At 42.0% G+C, this 22,669-nt stretch overlaps 1 protein-coding gene across 4 annotated transcripts in view; it reads right to left on the bottom strand.

Moving 5' to 3' along the window:
- PRR5 (proline rich 5) overlaps nucleotides 1-22,669 on the bottom strand; it is a 149,433-nt gene that overhangs the window by 45,497 nt on the left and 81,267 nt on the right. For all 4 annotated transcript variants that reach the window (XM_034783889.1, XM_034783862.1, XM_034783881.1 and 1 more), the window contains exons 4-8: nucleotides 20,256-20,336; nucleotides 11,609-11,657; nucleotides 8,338-8,395; nucleotides 4,350-4,441; nucleotides 1,480-1,620 (exon numbers count right to left, since the gene is read on the bottom strand). In XM_034783889.1, the coding sequence (XP_034639780.1) occupies nucleotides 1,480-1,620; nucleotides 4,350-4,441; nucleotides 8,338-8,395; nucleotides 11,609-11,657; nucleotides 20,256-20,336 (421 nt within the window). The remainder of the gene's footprint in view (nucleotides 1-1,479; nucleotides 1,621-4,349; nucleotides 4,442-8,337; nucleotides 8,396-11,608; nucleotides 11,658-20,255; nucleotides 20,337-22,669) is intronic.

The following is a 22,669-nucleotide window of genomic DNA, read 5'->3' as shown; positions in this document are numbered from 1 at the left end:
TAATCTAAAACATTTACTTGCCTTTTTCTTACAATTTCTGTAATTTCAGATGTATCATTTCAAGGTATCTTTTCAAGAGATGGGTTACCTGCTTGGTCTCTCTCTCTCTCTATCTATCCAGAGGGAACAAATAAAGAGAGCACAAACAAAACCTCCCCACCCCAGATTTGAAAGTATCTTCTTTTCCCATTGGTCCTTCTGGTCAGGTGCCAACTAGGTTAACTGAACTGACTAACCCCTTACAGGTAAAATTATTCTGTACCTCTGACTGTACCTCTGGCCAGGAGGGATTTTATGTTACTGCACACATAAAGGTTGTTACCCTTCCCTTTATATTTATGACACTCTCCCAGTCACAAATTTAATTAACGCATTATTTTTTTAACAAGCATCATCAGCATGGAAGCATGTCCTCTGGAATGGTGGCTGAAGCATGAAGGGGCCTACGAATGTTTAGCATATCTGTCACGTAAATATCTTGCAATGCCGGCTACAACAGTGCCATGCGAACACCTGTTCGCACTTTCAGGTGACATTGTGAAGAAGAAGCAGGCAGCATTATCTCCTGCAAACGTAAACAAACTTGTTTGTCTGAGCGATTGGCTGAACAAGAAATAGGACTTAGTGGATTTGTAGGCTCTAAAGTTTTACATTGTTTTATTTTTGAATGCAGTTTTTTTGTACAATTCTACATTTGTAAGTTCAACTGTCGTGATTGCACTACAGTACTTGTATTAGGTGAACTGAAAAATACTATTTCTTTTGTTTTTTACAGTGCAAATATTTGTAAATAAATATAAAGTGAGCACTGTACACTTTGTATTCTGTGTTATAATTTAAATCAATATATTTGAAAATGTAGAAAAACATCCAAAATATTTAAATGATATTCTATTATTGTTTAATTGTGCGATTAATCGCACGGTTAATTTTTTCAATTGCTTGACAGCCCTAATTTGTATCTATGTAATTTTCTACTTATCCCCAACTTCTGGACAAAGGACTTGATAAATATTTAAAGAAAACACCAGTACCTAGACTCTTACATCTGTGACTAGCAAGCAATTTTGACAGAATTTGTTGACATGATCAAATCTGTACTAAGCATTACGATGAAACCACCAATCTCCAGAAATACGAGTGCATCAGCCCATAGCACCCCTCGAAACCTGTGTTACTTCCACAAATATGAACCTGATACCAAAACTTTATGCATTTAGGCTCAATTTTCAAAAGTGGCCTCTACTTTTGGGTTCCTTAATTTTTGCTTTGCGCAGTTAGAATCTCCACAAACTCCACTTTCAGCAACGTTGAGAACTATAGTTCCATGGCTTCACCTGGACTAGTGGATTCTCGGCGCCTCTAAAATCCAGGGTCGAGATGTCTCAAACTGGGCACCCAAAAATCAGTGGCCACTTTTGAAAATGTTGTCAATACAGCATAGAAAGAGATTTTTAAAATATAACCAAAACTCTTTACCTGGAGTATTAGCAGCATCTGAATAATGGAAGGTGGAACCCTGGCTCTGGAACGCGACAGGGCATCTTCTAATTTAATATTGAGGGTTATAATGTTCCGAAAATGCAGGAGAGCCAGCTGACGAACCGAGGGCTCCTTCCCCTATCAACAGAATCACCACAATAAGGATGATGAGCCATTTAAAAATAACTGTCAGAATCCCAAGTATAAGTGCTTTTCTTAAATCTTTACGAGTAGTAGGAATGGTAAATTCAATGCAAATTCAAAGGAAATATTTGGGATGGTCAAAAATCAAACCAATTTGTAGATCCATAATCTTTGTGTGGACTCACACGATACTTTTGTATGACTTGTCTATCATTGCCATGGACTGGATTATTTAGTCTGTAATCCACAAATCAGTACAAGACCCTCTTTAAGAGGGAGCAGGGCCAGTGTGCTAGAGCCTTATCAGCACACTCCAGTTTGGTCAATTAATTGGGTTTACAAGAGGGTGCTTCTTGGTATTAGGGGAGGAGAGACCTGGTGAGTCAAGGCATGGGTCAGTCAGGGGAATGATAGGCGGTAAGAGCTACCAGAGCCAGGAGACTTTATGTGGTGCCTGGGAGAAGGCTGAAGGCAGGAGAGCAGGAAAATGGGTTTGCTGACTGGTGTCCCCAAGCCAGAGCACTGGGGCTGGAGAGGGCTGAAGGTCAAAGAGCAGCAGATGCAGTTGCCCGCTGGCTCTAAACCAGACCGCCAGAGCTGAGGGCCAAAGAAGGCTGAAGGCAGAGGAGCTACAGGGGAGCTTACCTGCTGACTTCTGCAAAGCCAGAGAGCTAGACCCAGAGGAACAGTGAGGGGGCAGAGGGAATGAGGGATGCTCCCAGGAGAGAGGCTGCAGGGGTTCCCTCAGGGGACAGCTGGGTTGCACTTCAGCTAGAAGGGCTGGGGTGACTGTCCAGGGTCTGAGGGACAGACAAGGACTGACGGAGAATCCAGGCGTGGCCAAAGGACAGTGGGGGAAACTGAGGCAAAAGTTGTTGCAGCACGACATCCAGCCAGGAAGAAGTGTGTTAGTGGTAACTTTGCCACATCTGGATATGCATGTAATCGGGGATCTTTCCTGAATTTACACCCTGTAAGAATATTTTGGAACCCTAAATAGAGTAGTATAAAGTTTTAAGAGTATTTTAACAAGGGCAACATTTGAATTTCTGTTTATTTCCCTGATTTGGGAGCCAGGTGGGAATTCACACTTTGTCTAGGTTTGGTACTTCCCAGCCCTGCCCAGCGGTGGCTCCCCCTCTCTTTAAAATTCAGGGAACCCTCAGTACAGTGGCAGAGCTAATGGAGAGGGGGCGACCAGCCCCCTGGTGGCCTTTAGGTTTATGTGTGGCACCTTTTCAAGCCAATAGGTATAACTGCAGGTGGGTACCACCAAAGTCCCTTCGGCCCCCTGGTTCCGCCACTGCTCAAAACCTGCCTGTACTACTGTCTCAGTGTACAAAGCAGAAGCAGAGCTGATGCTTCACATCATGATTTCATGCAACTACTTTTTCTCCAGGGAAGACCCCATCTCACTAAAGACAGCTCCTGCCCAAAGAACGTGTTTCTAGCAGCAATAGCAGCCTCTGGCTTTGTCTGTACTAGGGATTAGCCCCCATTTCCTTGTTTACACTAGGGTTTGCACTACTGTAGTTAGTTCAGTTGGTGACATAAGGGCTCATCCCTAGGACATGCACGTCCTCAGATACACATTCAGATTCTTCTGAAAATCCCAGTCACAAGTCCCATAGAAAGAGAATGGGACTTGTGTTCCTAACTCACCTAGGGGCAGATTTTCAAAGAAAGTTAGGCACTTAAAGATGTAAGTAGGTGCTTAGTGGGATTATCAAAAGCACCTAAGTGAGTTTGGTGCCTAACTTCCATTGATTTGAGAGGGCCATTAGGCAACTAATTTACCTTGCAGCTTTTGAAAATCCCACTAGGTGCCAAAATACTTTTGAAAATTCCACCCAATATTCTGATTTGTTGGTGATTGTACTGGTTTAAATGACTACACATGGCACAAGTCAGTGAACAATGTGGCCCTGTATGCTTTACATGCTTTAAGAATTTTTTCAGCTGTTTCCTTTACTTGCAGAAACAACATATTTATAAAGTTTCAACTTTTCCGTAGAACTAGGATTTTGTGCCTGCAAGTGCAAATGATCATACTGACAGCATTTAGATACCCAATTAACAGATTTATCAATTAATTATAGATGCAAAGTTAACCCTGCATAATAGGAGGATGTTTCTGAAAACCAGGTCCTTTTTCCCCACAAGGAGGTCAAGTGCCTTAAGCATGTTTAAAATGATTTCAGGTAAAATTCTCTGCTGGTGTGAATTAGTGAAACTCCACTCACTTCAATGAATCTGAGCCAATTTACACCAGCGAAGAAGTACACCAATAACAAAACTGGAAGTGTCTGAAAATGACTTACAGCGTACAAAATTTTCCATTGACATTTTTAACACTATACCAAGTGCAGGCACTTCAGATATATCCATGCACAAGGCCTAGCTGGAAATGTACATGCTGAAGTCAACACAGCTGTGCTTGCTTCACTGATTGCCCATCTTCATTTTACTATTCATATCCTTTTGCTCTAGTGTGAGCTGACATAAGGACTAAACATCCTCACTGCATGCAGTTCCTCTTTTCAAAGTTCCCCCTTCATGTTTTTCACATGAGAACTTCACCATTCATGCAAATGACTTGACTCTACAGAACAGCTGCACTAACAGATTGGTCCCTCTGGAGTAGTTTGACAGTTGTGACAATTTGTTGATCAACCCGTCAAACGGCCTTTTCTGGATTCTAAAGTAACAAAGTAATATTTCACCTGCACAGGATAGAAAATAGCCTGAAGCATGGGCAGGACGTCACTGAAAAAGAAATCCCAGGTTTCAGCTAAGGTATCCAGCAGCTTCTGTCCTGTAAAAACATAAGCGCTTCACTAACTTGTTTTATGTTGTGAACAGTTAGTCAGTGGCATTAGCTGAGCAACACAGGAAATGATGTAATATACTAGTTCCTGCAGAACAAAGGGGAATCACTGACAGTTATTTTAGAAGTATTTCCCCCGCCTGTACATAGTATCAGTCAGTATTTGTGTCTTTTGGATCACACAATTAAACACGGTTACTAAATTGAGGGACTTCCGGCACAAAGCTTAGTCAGAGAGCCCCTGTACAGAATATAACAAAGCCAGACTGCCCCCGCCTCCTGCAGTAAAATTCCCTGGAGGGAACATGGGGGATTAAATCTCTGAAGATCCCCACATGGAGATTCCACCACATTGTTCCACCCCTACCCCAGCAAAGAATAAGCTGCAAGGACGGTTTGAAAATTCCAGGATCTGTAGGAAGCAGTGCAATGCTGTCCATGTGGTCATGCTGTGTCCCAGCCCGGAGCCCCCTCTTGCATTCCAAACCCCTCATCCACACCCCCAGCCAGAGCCCTCACCCCTTCCTGCAACCCAATCCCCTGCCCCAGCCTGGTGAAAATGAGGGAGTGAGCAAGGGTGGAGGAAAGCGAATGAGGGAGGGGGGATGGAGTGAGAGGGGGCGGGGGCTAGGAGAAGGGGCAGGGACAGAGGCAGGGCAAGGGTATTCGGTTTTCTTAGGGTTACCATATTTCAGCAAGCAAAAAAGAGGACGGGAGGAGCCCCGCCCTAGCCCCACCCCCGTCCTGCCCTAGCTCTGCCCTTGCCCCACCCACTTCCCGCCCCCCCTCAGAACCTCCAACCCTCCCCCCGCTCCTTGTCCCCTGACTGCCCCTAACTGCCCCCCAGGACTCCACCCCCTACCTAAGCCTCCCTGCCTCTTGTCCCCTGACTGCCCCCTCCTGAGACCCTCCCCCGATCCTAACTGGCCCCCTACGACCCTACCCCCTACCTGTACCCTGACTGCTCCAACTCTTATCTACACCCCCACCCCAGACAGACCCCTGGGTCTCTCACGCCCCATCCAATCTCTCCCCACCCCCTGACAGCCCCCCCCAGAACTCCCGACCCATCTAAACCCCTCTGCTCCCTGTCCCATTGACTGCTCCGATCCCTCTCCCCACTCCTGCCCCCNAGACCCCCCCCAACTGCCCCCCAGGACCCTACCCCCTACCTGTACCCTGACTGCCCAAAACCTTATCCACACCCTCCCCCAGAAAGCCTCCCCAAACTCCAGCCCCCCCCCCGTCTCTTGACTGCCCCATCCAAAACCTCCCTGCCCCTTCTCCGACCCCCTGGCCCCCTTGTTGTTGGCCTTCGCCTAATGTCTCTGTGAACTTGCTCAGGAAGGACCTGAGCCGTTCGACCCGGCACGCTGGCTGGCAGGGGAGGAGGAGCGGGGGAGGAGCTCCAGACTGCCGGAGGCGATCTGCGAAGGCAGGGAGGGAGGGAGGGAGTGCTCTCAGCTGCAGGGGGGAGGAGGGGTTCTCTCTGGCTGTCGGAGCCCCACGTAAGTGGCACCATCCGGCCGGCTGCCCTGTTAGCCGCGCGTGCTCTGCATGGGGGGGGGGAGGGGGAAGTCCGGACATTTACAAATCCCCCCCCCCGATGCTATTTTTAGCTCAATAATCCGGACATGTCCGGGGGAATCCAGACGAATGGTAACCCTAGGTTTTCTGCTATTAGAAAGTTGGCAACCCTAATCCTGTTGGGAATGTGTCTTTATCTTAGTTCATCTCTTATATTTTATGGGCAGTCTGCTCAGCGCTGTCTACTTTGCAAAGCAATGAATTTCAATGCAGCAACAACAGTGACTCAGAACAGCTGCTCCTCTATCTGCACAGTAAACTGCATTTTCCCAGACAGACCTTTTACTGTGGGATGTGGAAGAATGCTTAGAATCAATTGGTGATTAGCATATTTCACACAAAAGAATTTGACTTTCATGTCCTCTGAGAATGTTTGTTTTACTGTCAAGCAAAGGCCTTTGGATTTCCTACAGTATTTGCAGGGATAAAGGAAACTCAGCTCATGTAAACATAGGCCTGATGTGGTCATTCTTGTATGAATCAGACACATAATATTTTCCATGGGCCCACAATATTTTTACACCACACACATTTTAATGACCTGTTTTAAGTAAACTATATATGGCATTAAATCAAATTAGCAATCTAGCCTAAGAGTTTGTTGACATTTTACACATGCAATGTTTCTGAGTTTCATTTCAGTTACAGGAGAAGCAAGATGCATTTCAATGTTTGTTTCTCAGTTTTGCATCTTAAATATTATTAGATTGATATCAAATATCAATCTAATATCAACTTTTAAAAAAATTACCTGTACAGTGTGATTTTAAAAATTGACTGGTTTCTCCTTTTGATTTACCAATTTGAGACTGAAAAATCTGATTTATAATTTGCAAGAAAGCTGTGAAAACCTTGAAATCCTTACAGTCCAGTTGTCTATGATTTTGTAGGTGTTATGTTAAATAATTAAAGCACTCTATGATCAGCTCTAGAGGAGTTTGAGGAATGTATGTCAAATACGTTTTCTGTTTGCTGTGGTCAGGGGAATTGTCTTTTCATTAACAGATTTGGGTTCAATAACAGTCTTGATCCAATCAAATAAGCAGACAGCAATGAAAGATCACATTTAAAATTCACAGATAGCTGTAAGTAATGCCAATGGCTTTCTCTAGGAAACTGATCAAATGGTGTATTTAGACTAAGAGGCGTTTTGACATTGTGGTGCAGTTGAAAGAAAACTGCATTTCTTTAAAACTGTCTTGGACTCCAAAAGGTTCTCAGATGTTTTATTTTATAATCTATATTCAGAAATTACTTCACCTGCCAATGAAATACAGCTTCCTCTGGGTGACACAGCCAATTTAAAAATCACCTCTAACTGCTGCACAACAGCATAAGCCATGGAATGAAGAATATTGTATTCAGGTAAAATAGCAACTGGAGGCTAGGTAAGCAGAATGTATTTGACCATACTATAATTCTGCCAGTGAATTTGTGCTAGCAATTTTAAGAGGTATTTTTTGATTTCTGCATTCATGTAGACTCATTAAAAGTCTGATTTGACAACATCTCTTTTGCAGATCTCTAGTGAATGCAAGTGAGAGAAACTAGAGTGTCTGTGTGGAGAGATAGGGCGAGATTCTACTCCTAGTTACACTGATGTAAATCTGGAGTAATTCCAATGGACAACTGTCTTCAGTGGAGATACTCGAGATTTATACTGGTGTATAGGAGAGCAGAATCTGGCCAATACTCTGAATTTTTGTTCCTTCTCTTTGCATTTATTTACTTAATACTTGGACTGATTCTTTCAAATATAAAAGAAATTTCATTAATAGTTGCCTCAGTTAGGTGACATTTATAACCACTTTAACTGCAGACAGACAGACAAATGGAGCCATGACAACACAATGGCACAGCTTCTGACCTCATTTATACCAATGTAAACCCAGAGTAACTCTACTAAAGACAACAGAATTACTCAGGATATACCCAGGTTTAAGTGAGATCAGAGTGTGTTCCCATGACTTTTCAGCTAATTGGGATTGCAGGGTTTACATTGTCATTTAATAAAACATTGTATTCTGTTTTCCACATCTATTTAATTTTAAACAAGTTATAACTGAATGAAAACGTAAACATCCAAACAGGAGGTTTGGTTAGTTGATGTGCTAGGCAAACATTTCTCCTTGGTGGAAGCCAATAGGAACATGAAACTGTAAGTGACACTGGAACAACCTCCTGTTATGGGACCCGATCCAAAGCCCATTGAAGTCAGTGAAAGGAATCTCACTGATTTCAGTGTGCTTTAGATCCTGTCCTTTGAACAGCTGCAGCACTGCTGAAGTTTGAGTTACCTTCATAAAACCGGATCTTGTCCCTCAGTATTACCATGCCTTTTGTAAGCAGCTGATTCTGTAAATAAAATACACACACCTTTCATTTCTATAACTCCATATTTCTTTGAAGCCATTGTAGGTTTTTTTTTAAAACAAGAAAGCTGTTTTAGTGGCTGCTGTTCATTAATGAAGTTTTATTTCTATGTCCATCTTCTTGTTTAAAGCTACTAGGACACTTGTAAAATGATGATGATAATCATATTCTTAGCTCTGCCAGTATATAGCAACTTCCATCTGGGGATATTAAAGCTTTTTACAAACATTAGCATAGGCCATACACCATTTAATCAGCAAGGGAGGTAGTAAATTGTATTTTAAAAGTAAGATCATGTATAATTATTAATAAATGGCTTCCTGATTAATTACAGCACAAGAGACTTGAGGAATCCCACAGAATTTTCACCTAAATTAAACATATGGACCCTATTGAAAAGGATCCGTTTAATAAAAATCTGTATTATGCTGAGATTTATAATATTAGATGTGGGCTTTCACTATAAAATGAAATATTAAAACCAAATCTCATCGGTCAATAAATGCTCATAACAGGACCTGATCCAAAACCACTGAAGTCAATAGGAGTCAAATATTTAGGGATGACTAACAACAATTTTAGTTACAAGCTGGGGACGCATCGGTTAGAAGTAACGGAGGAGGAGAAAGACCTCGGGGTCCCTGTAGACCGCAGGATGACTATGAGTCGACAATGTGACGTGGCGGTGAAAAAAGCCAATGCGGTCTTGTGATGCATTAGGCGAGGTATATCTAGTAGGGATAAGGAGGTGCTGCTTCCGTTGTACAAGGCACTGGTGAGACCACATTTGGAGTACTGTGTGCAGTTCTGGTCTCCCATGTTTAAAAAAGATGAACTCAAACTAGAACGGGTACAGAGAAGGGCCACTAGGATGATCAGAGGAATGGAAAACCTGTCGTATGAAAGGAGACTTGAGGAGCTCGGGTTGTTTAGCCTGACCAAACGAAGGCTGAGGGGGGATATGATTGCTCTCTTTAAATATATCAGAGGGATAAATACCCGGGAGGGAGAGGAATTATTCCAGCTCAGTACTAATGTGGACACGAGAACGAATGGATATAAACTGGCCGTGGGGAAGTTTAGGCTTGAAATTAGACAAAGGTTTCTGACCATCAGAGGGGTGAAATATTGGAACAGCCTTCCGAGGGAAACGGTGGGGGCGAAGGACCTGTCTGGTTTTAAGATTAAGCTAGATAAGTTTATGGAGGGAATGGTTTAATGGGATAACGTGATTTTAGTCAAAGGAACAGCGTGCCATGGCAGGTAAATAGTATAATGGCTAATGAGGGTCAGGCTGGAGAATCTTGCCTACGTGCTCGGGGTTTTACTGATCGCCATATTTGGGGTCGGGAAGGAATTTTCCTCCAGGGTAGATTGGCAGAGGCCCTGGAGGTTTTTCGCCTTCCTCCGCAGCATGGGGCAGGGATCGCTAGCTGGAGGATTCTCTGCTAATTGAAGTCTTTAAACCACAGGATTTGGGGACTTCAACAGCAGAGTCAAGGGAAAGGGTAGGGACGGCTTTGTGGCCTGCATCATGCGGGAGGTCAGACCAGATGATCATAATGGTCCCTTCTGACCTTAAAGTCTATGAGTCTGAGTCTTTCCACAGACTTTAGAGGGCTTTGAATCAGGATAATAAATCACGTCAGAATACTGGAACAAATAGTATTTATAGGAATCCCACTGTCACAGTTAAGGGCAAATATTGTCCATTCTGTAGCCATGATCTGAACCCTTCCTTTATAAGTGACCCCAATAAAGTTCCTTAATAGTGTCCTTAAACTACATGTGGTACAAAGACCTCTGGTCAAATATTTCAATATCTGACCTGATATGAAATTTCAACCAATGTGACATTGATGGAAGGGGAACAAATCCTATTTTTATCCTTAACTTTAAGGTAATAGAAAGGTAAAGGTGTGACGGTGTACTCCATAAGGCTTCATGGGAATATGCTTATGAATGTATATATGATATAACTGGAATATGTTTTATGCTACATATCTATGTAAAGGTTATGATCTACTAAATACATTCCTCCTATTTGTATGCATGTATCATTTTTGTACTTGAAGTTAGGAATATTGGCTGTATACTTGCTTGATTTCTAAGTAGCCTTTGTAAAGCACTTGGTCAACTTCTTGAGAAAGGAATGTGCAAATTAAGTGCCCAATCACGAAGCACTTAAGGGACAATGGATCTTGGGAGGCTCCAATCCACATAAGAAGTCTAAATGAGGACGTTCAAGGGAGCAGGTAAGCAATGGCTGCTGCCTGTAAAAACTGATAAGTGACTTGCCCATGTGACTCCAAAACTCCATCTTGGAGTTGGACTTTTCATAGGAGAGAGGACGGGACCTCCACACACAAGAGAAAGTCTATTTAAGCCTGTGGGAGACCCCTGCATTTTGTCTTCAGCTGTCTCAAGAGATAGCCTCTCCAGCCTCAAGGATACCTGAAAGAAACTGGAACAAAGGACAGTAACTCTAGGGCATGTGAGTTATTGCTGGACCCAGACTAGAAGGAGACTAGTCTGTAAAAGGAAGCTTACTGGGTGACGTTTTAATCTGTATTCAGTTTTCTTAGAAATAGACTCATGTGTTCTATTTTATTTTGCTTGGTAATTCTCTTTGTTCTGTCTGCTATTACTTGGAACCACTTAAATCCTACTTTCTGTATTTAATAAAATCACTTTTTGCTTATTAATTAACCCAGAGTATGTATTAATACCGGGGGCGGGGAGGGGGGCGCAAAGAACTGTGCATATCTCTCGATCAGTGTTATCGAGGGCGAACAATTTATGAGTTTACCCGGCATAAGCTTTATACACGGTAAAACGGATTTATTTGGGGTTTGGACCCCATTAGGAGTTGGGCATCTGAGTGTTAAAGACAGGAACACTTCTTAAATTGCTTTCAATTAAGTCTGCAACTTTGGGGCACATGGTTCAGACCCTGGATCTGTGTTGAAGCAGACTGGCGTGTCTGGCTCAACAAGACAGGGTGCTGGAGTCCCAAGCTGGATGGGAAAGCAGGGGCAGAAGTAGTCTTGGCACATCAGTTGGCAGTTCCCAAGAGGGTTTCTGTGATCCAACCCATTACAAAAGGATTTGCCTACTGCTTGTTCAGCCAAACAATTTTACTCAGCAGCACTGACAAATGTAAGAAGCTAAATGAAAAACGAAAACCCCACAAACCTGCAGGTATTCAGTAAAAAAGGATCCCAGCTCAGTTTTCAGTAGTTGCCTGTATTAGGGAATAGAGAATAAAAAAAGAATTTTTACAATCAACTAATTGTACCCAATGTGCATTGTGTATAAGAAAGGAAGACTGCTGATCTTATGAAGTGTTTTAAGTTGCATCTTTCCTTCTAAAAATGTTTAACCGGAAGCATATTAAACAGGGATAACACACTATAATAAACCCTTAAACCAACATCTCTAAATGCTCAGAAATATTTATTGTAGGAGATTTAGACCTGTTAATGACTATAGTTATGGTTCAAATACACAAGTGATTTTCTTAACTAAAAGAAGAGAGGCTGAATTCTGCCTTCAGCTGCATTGGTATAAATTTGGTATTACACCACTGAAGTCATTTGAGTTACTTTGTATTTACGCCTAATTAACTGAGACCAGAATTTCACTTCACTTGCACTTCAGAAGTGGAAGAATATGAAAAATCTTAGTATTCTATGCTGGTATGTGGCTCTGAGCAATCTGGCGGATTTCGAAATAATATAATTCCAAAGGAATGAGAGTTTGGCTTGCTTTAATGAGGTGTGGTCTGAGTTTTTAGAGCTCTGGACTGCAGGTTTGGGCCCTAAGTGACTTTAATAACAGAGTTGTGCCAAGTGTTCATAAAGAACCTGAAACCTGGTGAAACTCTCTGGGTTTTGTGACAAGCTTGACACTGAGCCAAGTGTCATGAACATCCAGAATGAATCTGGGCCAGTTAAATTAAAACTCCAAATTTCACACGGCTTCAGTGCAAAATCAGGTTAAAATGCAGCATATCACTCCTTCAAATGAGAGCCTCTAAGCCAAACTGTGGAAGTGCCAACCTACACAAAATACAATTCCCATAAACCACCGTCAAACGAAACAACTGAATCCCACCAGCTCTAATGCCAGAACCAATGTATTCAAGGTGAAATTCGCCCGTGTAGAGAATCAGCACAAGGCCTATGCAGCAAAGTCTCACTTGATGGACGTTGGGTGCTGAACAATTTGAGAATCTAGTCACAGCTGTGGTTGCTGAACGCTTGAAAATCTGGCCCCATCTGACGACTGAAGGAACTCAGTACAACTGTATGTGAAATTTGGTTAAAGACCCACCTCAATTAAATATTTTGGTCCCTACTGTGGTCGTACAAGACAAGTTTCACTATATATGAATGCAGACACTTTGTTGTGTGTGGTCCCCTTTCCCTTCCCTTTGTTTCCTTCTTCTGGCCTTGAAAAATAATAATTAATTTTTTTTAAAAAACATGCCCTATTTCTGAAGCCCAGTAGACCATTCCCCTCTATATGCCCCTCTTCCGCCCTATCCTCCTTCCCAAAACGCCCCACAGGAGATGGAAACTTACCTGTGGAACACCACAAGATTCAGCACATTCTGCCCTGCAGCGTGCAGAGACAGTTGCCATTACGAGAAGGAGCATGTCAACATCTAGCATGGGGCCATGTGTATTACTTCTTTATATTGATAAGAATATGCCCATCATGACCCTGGTGCACTCTGTGCAGACATGTTAGGAACGCATGAAATTAAAAAATGAAAACAAGGAGTGGGATTTTCAAGGGAGCCCAACTGGACAAAATTCAGCATGAAAAGAACTCTCCCCTAGAAACTCAACCGACTCAGACACACTCCTTCAGATAACAGTCTAGCATCGAAATGGTCAAAGCCAGCTAAGGGATTTAGTCATGCAACTCCCATTACAATTAATGGGAATGGTATGTTCAAATCCTCTAGTCGGCTTTCAAAAGCTCAACCTAGGTGAGTAGATAAACCTTGAATAGTGCTCTGAAGGTCAACAGACCCAGGATTTGTTGGATGAACATGGGAAGTGAATCCTGCAGCTGAGGACCCTCTACTGAGCACCCTCTGCCTACAACACCTTGACCTTCAAATCTAGAGGTTGTTCACAAAAATCTCAATTCATCTCAACTGTTGAAATGGTGCATAGTGCCAGATTCTGCCTCCTGGTGAGTAGCTTACTTCCCAAGCAGGCCCATTGATTTCAGTGGGACATGTCATGGAATAAGGCACAACTCAGTATAAGTAAGGTTGGCTGAATCTAGTCTGTAATGAAAGGGCTGTAAATTTCCACAGAGATTTTATTTCTCATATGAAAGAGACACCGCCACTCCAGACCTCGCTCCGCAATATAACCTTGGTATCACAGCTCAGAAAAAGAATATTGGAGGACATTGTTATATAGCAATCTCTTGCTTTATTTCCACCTTCCCTTCAAGTTATTGGCTCTTTAAACTCCAGTCCCAACTTCCTTGTTGACTCTATTCGGTGGTTTGTAAATAGCTAATACATAGATGGCTTCATACCATCATTAGATGTGATGGCTAATTACTGGAGTTAAACAAATGTTGATTATAAAATGGCATTCTCTTGATTAGAAAACTAACCCTAAGCTCTGATGAACTAAAATCTTGGTACTTAGTAGTTCAAATGAGAAAGAAATAAAGCTAAAAAGTACACAATCTGCACTTACATGAGCAGTGAAATGCAGCATACCAAGCAGCATTATGGATGTATTAGCACCTCTGCTTACAGGGTAGAGGCAGAACTGACAGCACTGGGTGCTTTCTCCCCTTTGAATCTCTAACAATACGGGTACTTTATTGCTGACTTCAATTATCAATGAAATGCTGAGGTCATTGAGAAGCGTTAGAACATCAGTGTTTAATGTTCTCAGTACCCATGCTTACTAATAAGTGATCCAAAGCAGAACCGAACCCAACAAAATTGTTTGCAAAAATGTATTTCTTTTCTTTAACAAAATATGTTGTACCAATCCATCAGGCCACGGGCAATGGTCAGTACTGAATAGCTATGTCTGATTACACATACTTCTGTGATGGAGTCCAGGTTAAATTAAAATGAGATTTCTGATCGGATATGAGAACTGATTTTTAAACAGTTCTCATTTTACCAAGAGCCATTTTGCACTCATGAGGCTTGTATCTTTTTGGCTCTAAATCTACTCTGTCTGTTTAAAGACTTTACAAATTAAGATGCTAATATCAACTCACATAAAATACACTTTTATATCTTCATGTTGCTTCTTCTTTGGTTGACTTTGAAATTAATTCCTAAATGCTACTCAGAATGAAAAAAATCTAGTTCATTATTATAACTGACCTTAACTTTATTAGCTATTAAATTATGAAAGACGTGAAGAAAGAGATTCTTTTATCAGGTACAAAATTTTTCAACAACTGAGGAAATGCTGCTGAAATTTGCCTTTCTTGTATCCAATTAGCTTCCTGAAGCTCAGAGGAGAGGCAGCTATAAATATACATCATCTTTAATACTGGATATCCTGCTTCCTCACCGTTTCCTCTTCCTTCTATTTCTTCCTTAATTTTTGAGGAGTGTAAATAATAACATCCGACTAAAGGAATGGGGAAAGAGAACTCCCGCAGGTCTCCACTGTATGGTTATTAATATCACACAGTCACAGATAAAAGAAGAGTTAAGCAGAGAGATTCTATATATAGGTTTTTGTTAAAAATTCTTTATTTTGACTTTTTTTTTTAACTTGGCTGAAAATTAAGGTGACTATAATAATTATGGGACATTACTTTAAATCTTTTCTCAGCCAAATTCCCATTGAACCAACTGATAAGGACTGAATAAAAGCTGTGTTAAGGAGTTCAGGATGTAAATCAATTATATTTTGGAGCTATTTCTTCCCTCCCTTAAACTTGTTTTACAACGATGTAACTCCACTAGAGTCACTCATGATTTACAATAGTGCAAGTGAAGTAAAATCAGTCCCTTTGGCCCTAAATGTAATTTACTCCCTCTTTAAGGTATCTGTATAATTCCATGGTGGTGGAAAGGAGCTTTGGTATAAATGAAGCCAGGCCCTCTATGGTTCTTTAATAGCAGTATTCAGGGTACAGAGCACTAGTGGGTTATCATTTTCTTAGAATGTATTTGCACTCATAGCTATAGCTACTTACCTTGGGGAACCATCTGCTTTATCACCCTAGCATGCATTTCATTTGTAACCCCAACAACATTTATTTTGTGCTGCTGACCCAAAACAAAACCCCAGATCAGAAGGGGGCAAGTTTGGATCTGGGGGAAGGGGAGGGCAGTCAGACCTACCCAGTTCTTCCCATATTGCTGAATAGGATGGGGAGTCCCAGGATGTATGAAAAAAGGGATCACGGTATGGAAAAGGTTGAGAACCAAGGATTACAACGTGGGACTGGGGATCAGGAGACCTGGATTCTAGTTCTGGTTCTGCTAGTGACTTGCTACATAGTCTGCCAAGACTGCCAACCCAGAGACCAATCAGTGTCAAATGTAATGGTGACTTTGGCGAGGGAAAAACTGCAACTCATGGAGAACAGAAATTTTACATACTGAGCTAAGAGGAAAATATTTCCATATTGGTATGAAAGATGTAATGTTGCAAAGATATATCTTATTCAAATCATATTAATCACAAGCCCTAATGCTGCACACATGGGTTTGGGAGTCAACAGGAAAATGCACAAATGTTGTAGGTATAACTTATTTCCCCACATATTAATATTTGTGTTATGATGCTACTCAATTCTTTTCATGATTTAATTACAATAATTGCCAGTAGAAACTGCATTCTTTATAGTTGGAAAATAACTTCTCTTATTATCTTGTAACTGTGAAGAAAATACAGCATCTGAGGTGAAATTTTCCAGGCTCAGTCTTTGCCTAAAGGTAACATTTTTTGTGGGGGGAAAAAATGCAGCGATGTCTGAGGTTGTGAGAGGGTGATTACATTTGTCCCACTTCAGAATAACATTAATTTCAATTTTTGGACACAGCTACAGCAATAATGTCTGAATGACCTTTGAACCGAGGCATGCAAATAGTCCTCATTGTGCTTAAGTAAATTTGAAAAAAGAAATTCTGATTTTAAATAGTCACGAGGATTCAAAAACTGCATATTGACCATGTGCAGTAGAAAAATGTAGTTAAGTCAAAAAGTGGACAGTTCAGAAGAGACAGCTGTTGCTGCTATGTGCACAAATGTGTTCTAATCTGCTTAAGAGACTGTCTAGCAGTTGGCGTTTGCACAAATGCTTCCTCTTGATACAGATCTTCCCGACCCCTGCACAACCCTCCAAGCCACTTATATTCCCCTCACAACAGTGTTTTTATGAAGGATCATTGGGCATATCAGGAGCTTCATAAAAAACAATTCCCGGGTACTCACTGAAAAGGAGGATCACTGTTAGAGAATGGTCAATCTAACCTGGAGCCTAAGAGGAAGCAAACCTCTACATAAAAGTGGAGAGGCTAGCTGGGTTTTAGCCCAACCATGGCTTTTTAATCTGTTCATGTTTTCTGACAAGTGAAGCCTGCAGGAAAGCTCTTGCTATGCAAGACTAAACTGGACTATGCTTGGTGATTCTGCAGTTCCAAGGAGCAGACTCTGCATGTACAATGGACGGATGTGCAGTGAATCATTCCTTCTTTTCATCCCCCACCCTCTCCTGCCATGACCGGGCACCACCTGGCACTTGTTCACACTGATGGACTGTGCGAGGATAATCCTGCTAGCCACTTTGAGGGATGCGTGCAGAGGCTGGTGCTACACCTGCCCCTCTTATCCCAGCCAGTATACACTGCATCCTCTTACGGGGTGACCCAATGGCCAGGCTTGCTTTGTGTTACTCCTGGAGCTCCCACTGGTTAAGGTCTCTACAAACCCCCAACACAAGTTAGTGCCTTAAAGGCATAATACAGCCTCACAAAGGAAAGGTGTACACATTTCCTGAAACCGATGATAATTTTGGACTGTGTTTTGCTGCAGCCATGGGAATAAGTTCCAAATGGTCAGGAGCCCTGAGGATGCTTCCATAACTGGAATTTCCAACCTCTAAGCAACCGTATGCACTGTTTTACACCCCAAGTTTTGCACTACTGATGTGTTGTTTATGACAGACGCTTTTGGTCTAGATTTTGCAATGTGCCCTCAATCAGCTCTGGTATGAATCAGCAACTGTTGTCCTCCAAGCACAGCAAAATGAATGATCAATTGAGCAAAATGTATGAAGCAGGTTTATCATTAAACTAATTAAAAGAAATAGCCTGGCACATTATGCAAGAGCAATCTGAAAAAAAAATATTAATAGCCAATCTGTTGTTAAAAGAAAACTGTGGACCCGATTCTGGACCAAGGTATATAGAATCATAGACTTTAAGGTCAGAAGGGACCATTATGATCATCTAGTCTGACCTCCTGCACAATGCAGGCTACAGAATCTTACCCACCCACTCCTGTATCAAACCTGTGTCTGAGCCATTGAAGTCCTCAAACCATGGTTTAAAGACTTAAAGGTGCAGAGAATCTTCCAGCAAGTGACCCATGCCCCACACTGCAGAGGAAGGCGAAAACCCCCCAGGGCTTCTGCCAATCTGCCCTGGAGGAAAATTCCTTCCCGACCCCAAATATGGCGATCAGTTAAACTCTGAGCATGTGGGCAAGACTCACCAGCCAGACACCCAGGAAAGAATTCTCTGTAGTAACTCAGATCCCACCCCATCTAACATCTCATCACAGGCTATTGGGCATATTTACCGCTAGTAGTCAAAGACGAATTAATTGCCAAAATTAGGCTATTCCACTATACCATCCCCTCCATAAACGTATCAAGCTTAGTCTTGAAGCCACATTTGCCCCCACTACTCCCATTGGAAGGCTGTTCCAGAACTTCACTCCTCTGATGGTTAGAAACCTTCGTCTAATTTCAAGTCTAAACTTCCTGATAGCAAGTTTATATCCATTTGTTCTTGTGTCCACATTGGTACTGAGCTTAAATAATTCCTCTCCCTCCCTGGTATTTATCCCTCTGATATATTTATAGAGAGCAATCATATCTCCCCTCAGCCTTCTTTTGGTTAGGCTAAACAAGCCAAGCTCTTTGAGTCTCCTTTCATAAGACAGATTTTCCATTCCTCGGATCATCCTAGTAGTCCTTCTCTGAACTTGTTCCAGTTTGAATTCATCCTTCTTAAACATGGGAGACCAGAACTGCACACAGTATTCCAGATGAGGTCTCACCAGTGCCTTGTATAACCGTACTAACACCTCCTTATCTCTACTGGAAATACATCGTCTGATGCATCCCAAGATCGTATTAGCTTTTTTCACGGCCATATCACATTGGCGGCTCATAGTCATCCTGTGATCAACCAATACTCCGAGGTCCTTCTCCTCCTCTGTTACCTCCAACTGATGCCTCCCCAGCTTATAACAATAGTTCTTGTTATTAATCCCTAAATGCATTACCTTGTACTTTTCACTATTAAATTTCATCCTATTACTATTACTCCAGTTTACAAGGTCATCCAGATCTTCCTGTATGATATCCCAGTCCTTCTCTGTATTGGCAATACCTCCCAGCTTTGTGTCATCTGCAAACTTTATTAGCACATTCCCACTTTTTGTGCCAAAGTCAGTAATAAAAAGATTAAATAAGATTGGTCCCAAAACCGATCCCTGAGGAACTCCACTAGTAACCTCCCTCCAGCCTGACAATTCACCTTTCAGTACGACCCATTGTAGTCTCCCCTTTAACTAGTTCCTTATCCACTTTTCAATTTTCATATTGATCCCCATCTTTTCCAATTTAGCTAATAATTCCCCATGTGGAACCGTATCAAATGCCTTACTGAAATCAAGGTAAATTAGATCCACTGCATTTCCTTTGTCTAAAAAATCTGTTACCTTCTCAAAGAAGGAGATCAGGTTGGTTTGGCACGATCTACCTTTTGTAAAACCATGTTGTATTTTGTCCCAATTACCATTAACTTCAATGTCCTTGACAATTTTTTCCAAGACCTTGCATACTACAGATGTTAAACTGACAGGCCTATAGTTGCCCGGATCACTTTTTTTCCCTTTCTTAAAGATAGGAACTATGTTAGCAATTCTCCAGTCTTACGGTACAACCCCTGAGTTTACAGATTCATTAAAAATTCTTGCTAATGGGCTTGCAATTTCATGTGCCAGTTCCTTTAATATTCTTGGATGAAGATTATCTGGGCCCCCTAATTTCATCCCATTAAGCTGTTTGAGTCTGGCTTCTACCTCGGATGTGGTAATATCTATCTCCATATCCTCATTCCTATTTGTCATCCTACCATTATCCCTAAGCTCCTCATTAAAGACTGAAGCAAAGTATTTGTTTAGATATTGGGCCATGCCTAGATTATCCTTAACCTCCACTCCATCCTCAAGAGTAACTCCACTAAAGTCAATGCTGTTGCTCTGGATTTACACTCTTGTTTTCTAAATGTCATCTAGACTGCTCCAGACTGGTTGAGACAGGACTATATTTGTTTCCATGACACAGGCAGGTCACTACATTTAGTTTTTCCCTCTGATGTGCAGACAAGAGTCCTGCAGTAAATACAGCTGACCAGGAACCAACACCTAACCAATAAGGACAGATTAATTATATTCTTTATCAGTTCCAATACAAACAACTGAAGAAAGAAGGCCTCACTGTGGAAGTTGTCAGCAACGATTACTGGCCAACAACATCAGTTTTCTAAAAACTGTGCTGCAACGTCTCTCTCTCTGATTGCGTTACTCACCTAACTCCTTCGTTGAGGTTGTAAAGTTCATGGTCTGGGAGCCCTTTACGTTGGAACACTGCTATTACTCCATTATGGATACTGCAAGCAGAAATTAGGAAATGAGTTATTACTCTCATACGCTGGAAATGTAACCACGTCCATGATAAGCTGTACATCAGTTCCCAGAGACCTCATGGTCTAAAGTGGCTAGTGATGTCTGGTATCCAACTTGAGACACTTTAAAGGGACCTGATTTCCAGAGTCAGATGGCCTTTCTGAAAATCAGGGCCCTTTAAGATGTCTCAATTTGAGCACCCAAAAACTGAGGTACCCAAAAGCTCTAGACACTTTTGAAAATGTAGGCCTATATATTTTAATCACAAGAATAAAGGCCCCATCACAGAGGAAATATATTACTATAAGTTAGGTGATGGTACACATGTATTATTGATATATATTTTTTTAAACTATGGTTATTTGATTCCTTTACCAATAATCAGTGGTTTAAGATTAAACACAAAATGAAGTTCAGACCATAAACATAATGTTATTTCACTAGAATATATTTACTCAAGTCACAAGAATCCTTAGAGTTTTCAAAGACTTTCAGAGAAAAAAATATGGACACACCTCTCTTCTCTGATGGGTTTTTGGCTAACTTCACTGGACATCTCTCATTCATTCTTCTTAAGAAAAATAACAGTACTATGACAGAAAAGCATCAGTAACACAGACCAATTCATTGCTACTCCCTTCCCCTCCCCTTCCAAGATTTATGCTCCTGCCCTAGGTAGAGGAAAACCAGCTGAAAAAATTAGGTGATATTTAATGTTTATGAAAGTTAGCCATCAACAGAAGTAGTGATGAACCAGGTACAGGTATAATCCCTTCCCAGCACCCACTCTGAATTCCACTTGTACTTCTCTTGTATGCAAAGGCTGTATAGAGACCGTCAGTGTTGCCTGTGTGTTTCTGCTGTGATCAACATCGACTGCGCACAAAGCAGAAACCTCCAAATTCATTAAGCTCTGTCTAGAAGTGTAAGTGAGTACTTAACATTAATTCACACTGCTTAAGGCTGCCACCTATCATAATTTTCATGACTGCCCAAATCTGAAGGGCTGATCTGAAAATTTGCAAAACACTATGGGCCTTATCTGGCAGCTCTTACTCCCACTAGTGATGCTTAGGAGTCCCACTGACTTTAAGAGGACTCCACATGTAAAGGTTACTCAGGGCAGGTCTATCCTACAGAATTACTTTGGTATAACTACATCGCTTAGGGGTGTGAAAAACTCATACCTCGGAGCAACATTGTTACACCGACCTAACCCCCGGTATAGACAGTGCTATGTCAACAGGAGTGCTTCTCCCACCAACACAGCTACCACCTCTCATGGAGATGGATTAACTCTGCTGACGGGTCAGCTCTCTCCTGTCAGTGTTGAGCACCTTCATTTACGTGTAGATCTGCCCTCAGATGAATAAGGATCAGAGTCCAATACAGTCCTGAAATACATTAAGGGTTCAGATTGAGTCTGATGTGATCAGGCGTGCAACACAATTTAAAGAATTTGTTTCTGAGGACAAAGCTGAAAAGGTAACTCAAATGTATGTCTACCCTTCGAGCTGGAGCTGTAATTTCCAGCTTGGGTAGACAAACCTGTGCTAGCTCTGATTGAGCTAGCGCACTAAAAATAGAGTGTAACCATGGCAGCACAAGCAGTGGGAGGGGCTAGCCACTTGAGTACATACCTAGTGTCTCAGACAGGATTGTATGTGGGCCTCCTGTTGCTCACACCACTGCAGCTACACTTCTATTTCTAGCACACTGCTAGATCAGAGCTAGCACAAATATGCCTTCCTGAGCTGGGCATTATACCTCCAGCTCAAAATGTAGATGGACTTTATATCTATCAGCTACTCCTCCTGTTGTTTTGCCACATGAGTCCACAACCCTTTGACACCATTTTCCCTAATAGAGTCATTCTTACTAAGGTGACCATTTGCGCTGTCACAGAAGGCTCTCCTTATCAGTTTAACATGGAGAAAAATGCAGCTCTTCTCTCATGAAAATATTCTGGTTAAAACAATAAACGTATGTCGGTCCAGTCTGTGGCTTTTACATCTCTGCCCCAAACAGCTTTACCCCAGGAGGAACACTGGGGAAACTGTGCCTCTCTTCTGGGGAATCTCTGCACAACAAGGGTGTGTGTACCATATGCTCCATCCTAGAGAGAAAATTGCTTCCCCCCCCAAACACCCCAGCCCTGCTTTACGCATTGGTTCGGGTGAAGGGGAGTCATGGGAGAGGGGGATTATGAGACTGATTCATCCCCACCATTCCCTGTCCTCTTTTGGGGATCCTACTCCTGGGGATGGGGAAGAGCAGAAGTAAACAGTCCCTGCCCTACCTAGAGGCTGGGAAACAC

The sequence above is a fragment of the Trachemys scripta genome, chromosome 1, assembly GCF_013100865.1.
Source record: "Trachemys scripta elegans isolate TJP31775 chromosome 1, CAS_Tse_1.0, whole genome shotgun sequence".
Lineage (NCBI taxonomy): Eukaryota > Metazoa > Chordata > Testudines > Emydidae > Trachemys > Trachemys scripta.
The sequence above is the reverse complement of the archived record's forward strand: the minus strand, read 5'-3'. Positions and strand labels throughout refer to the sequence as shown.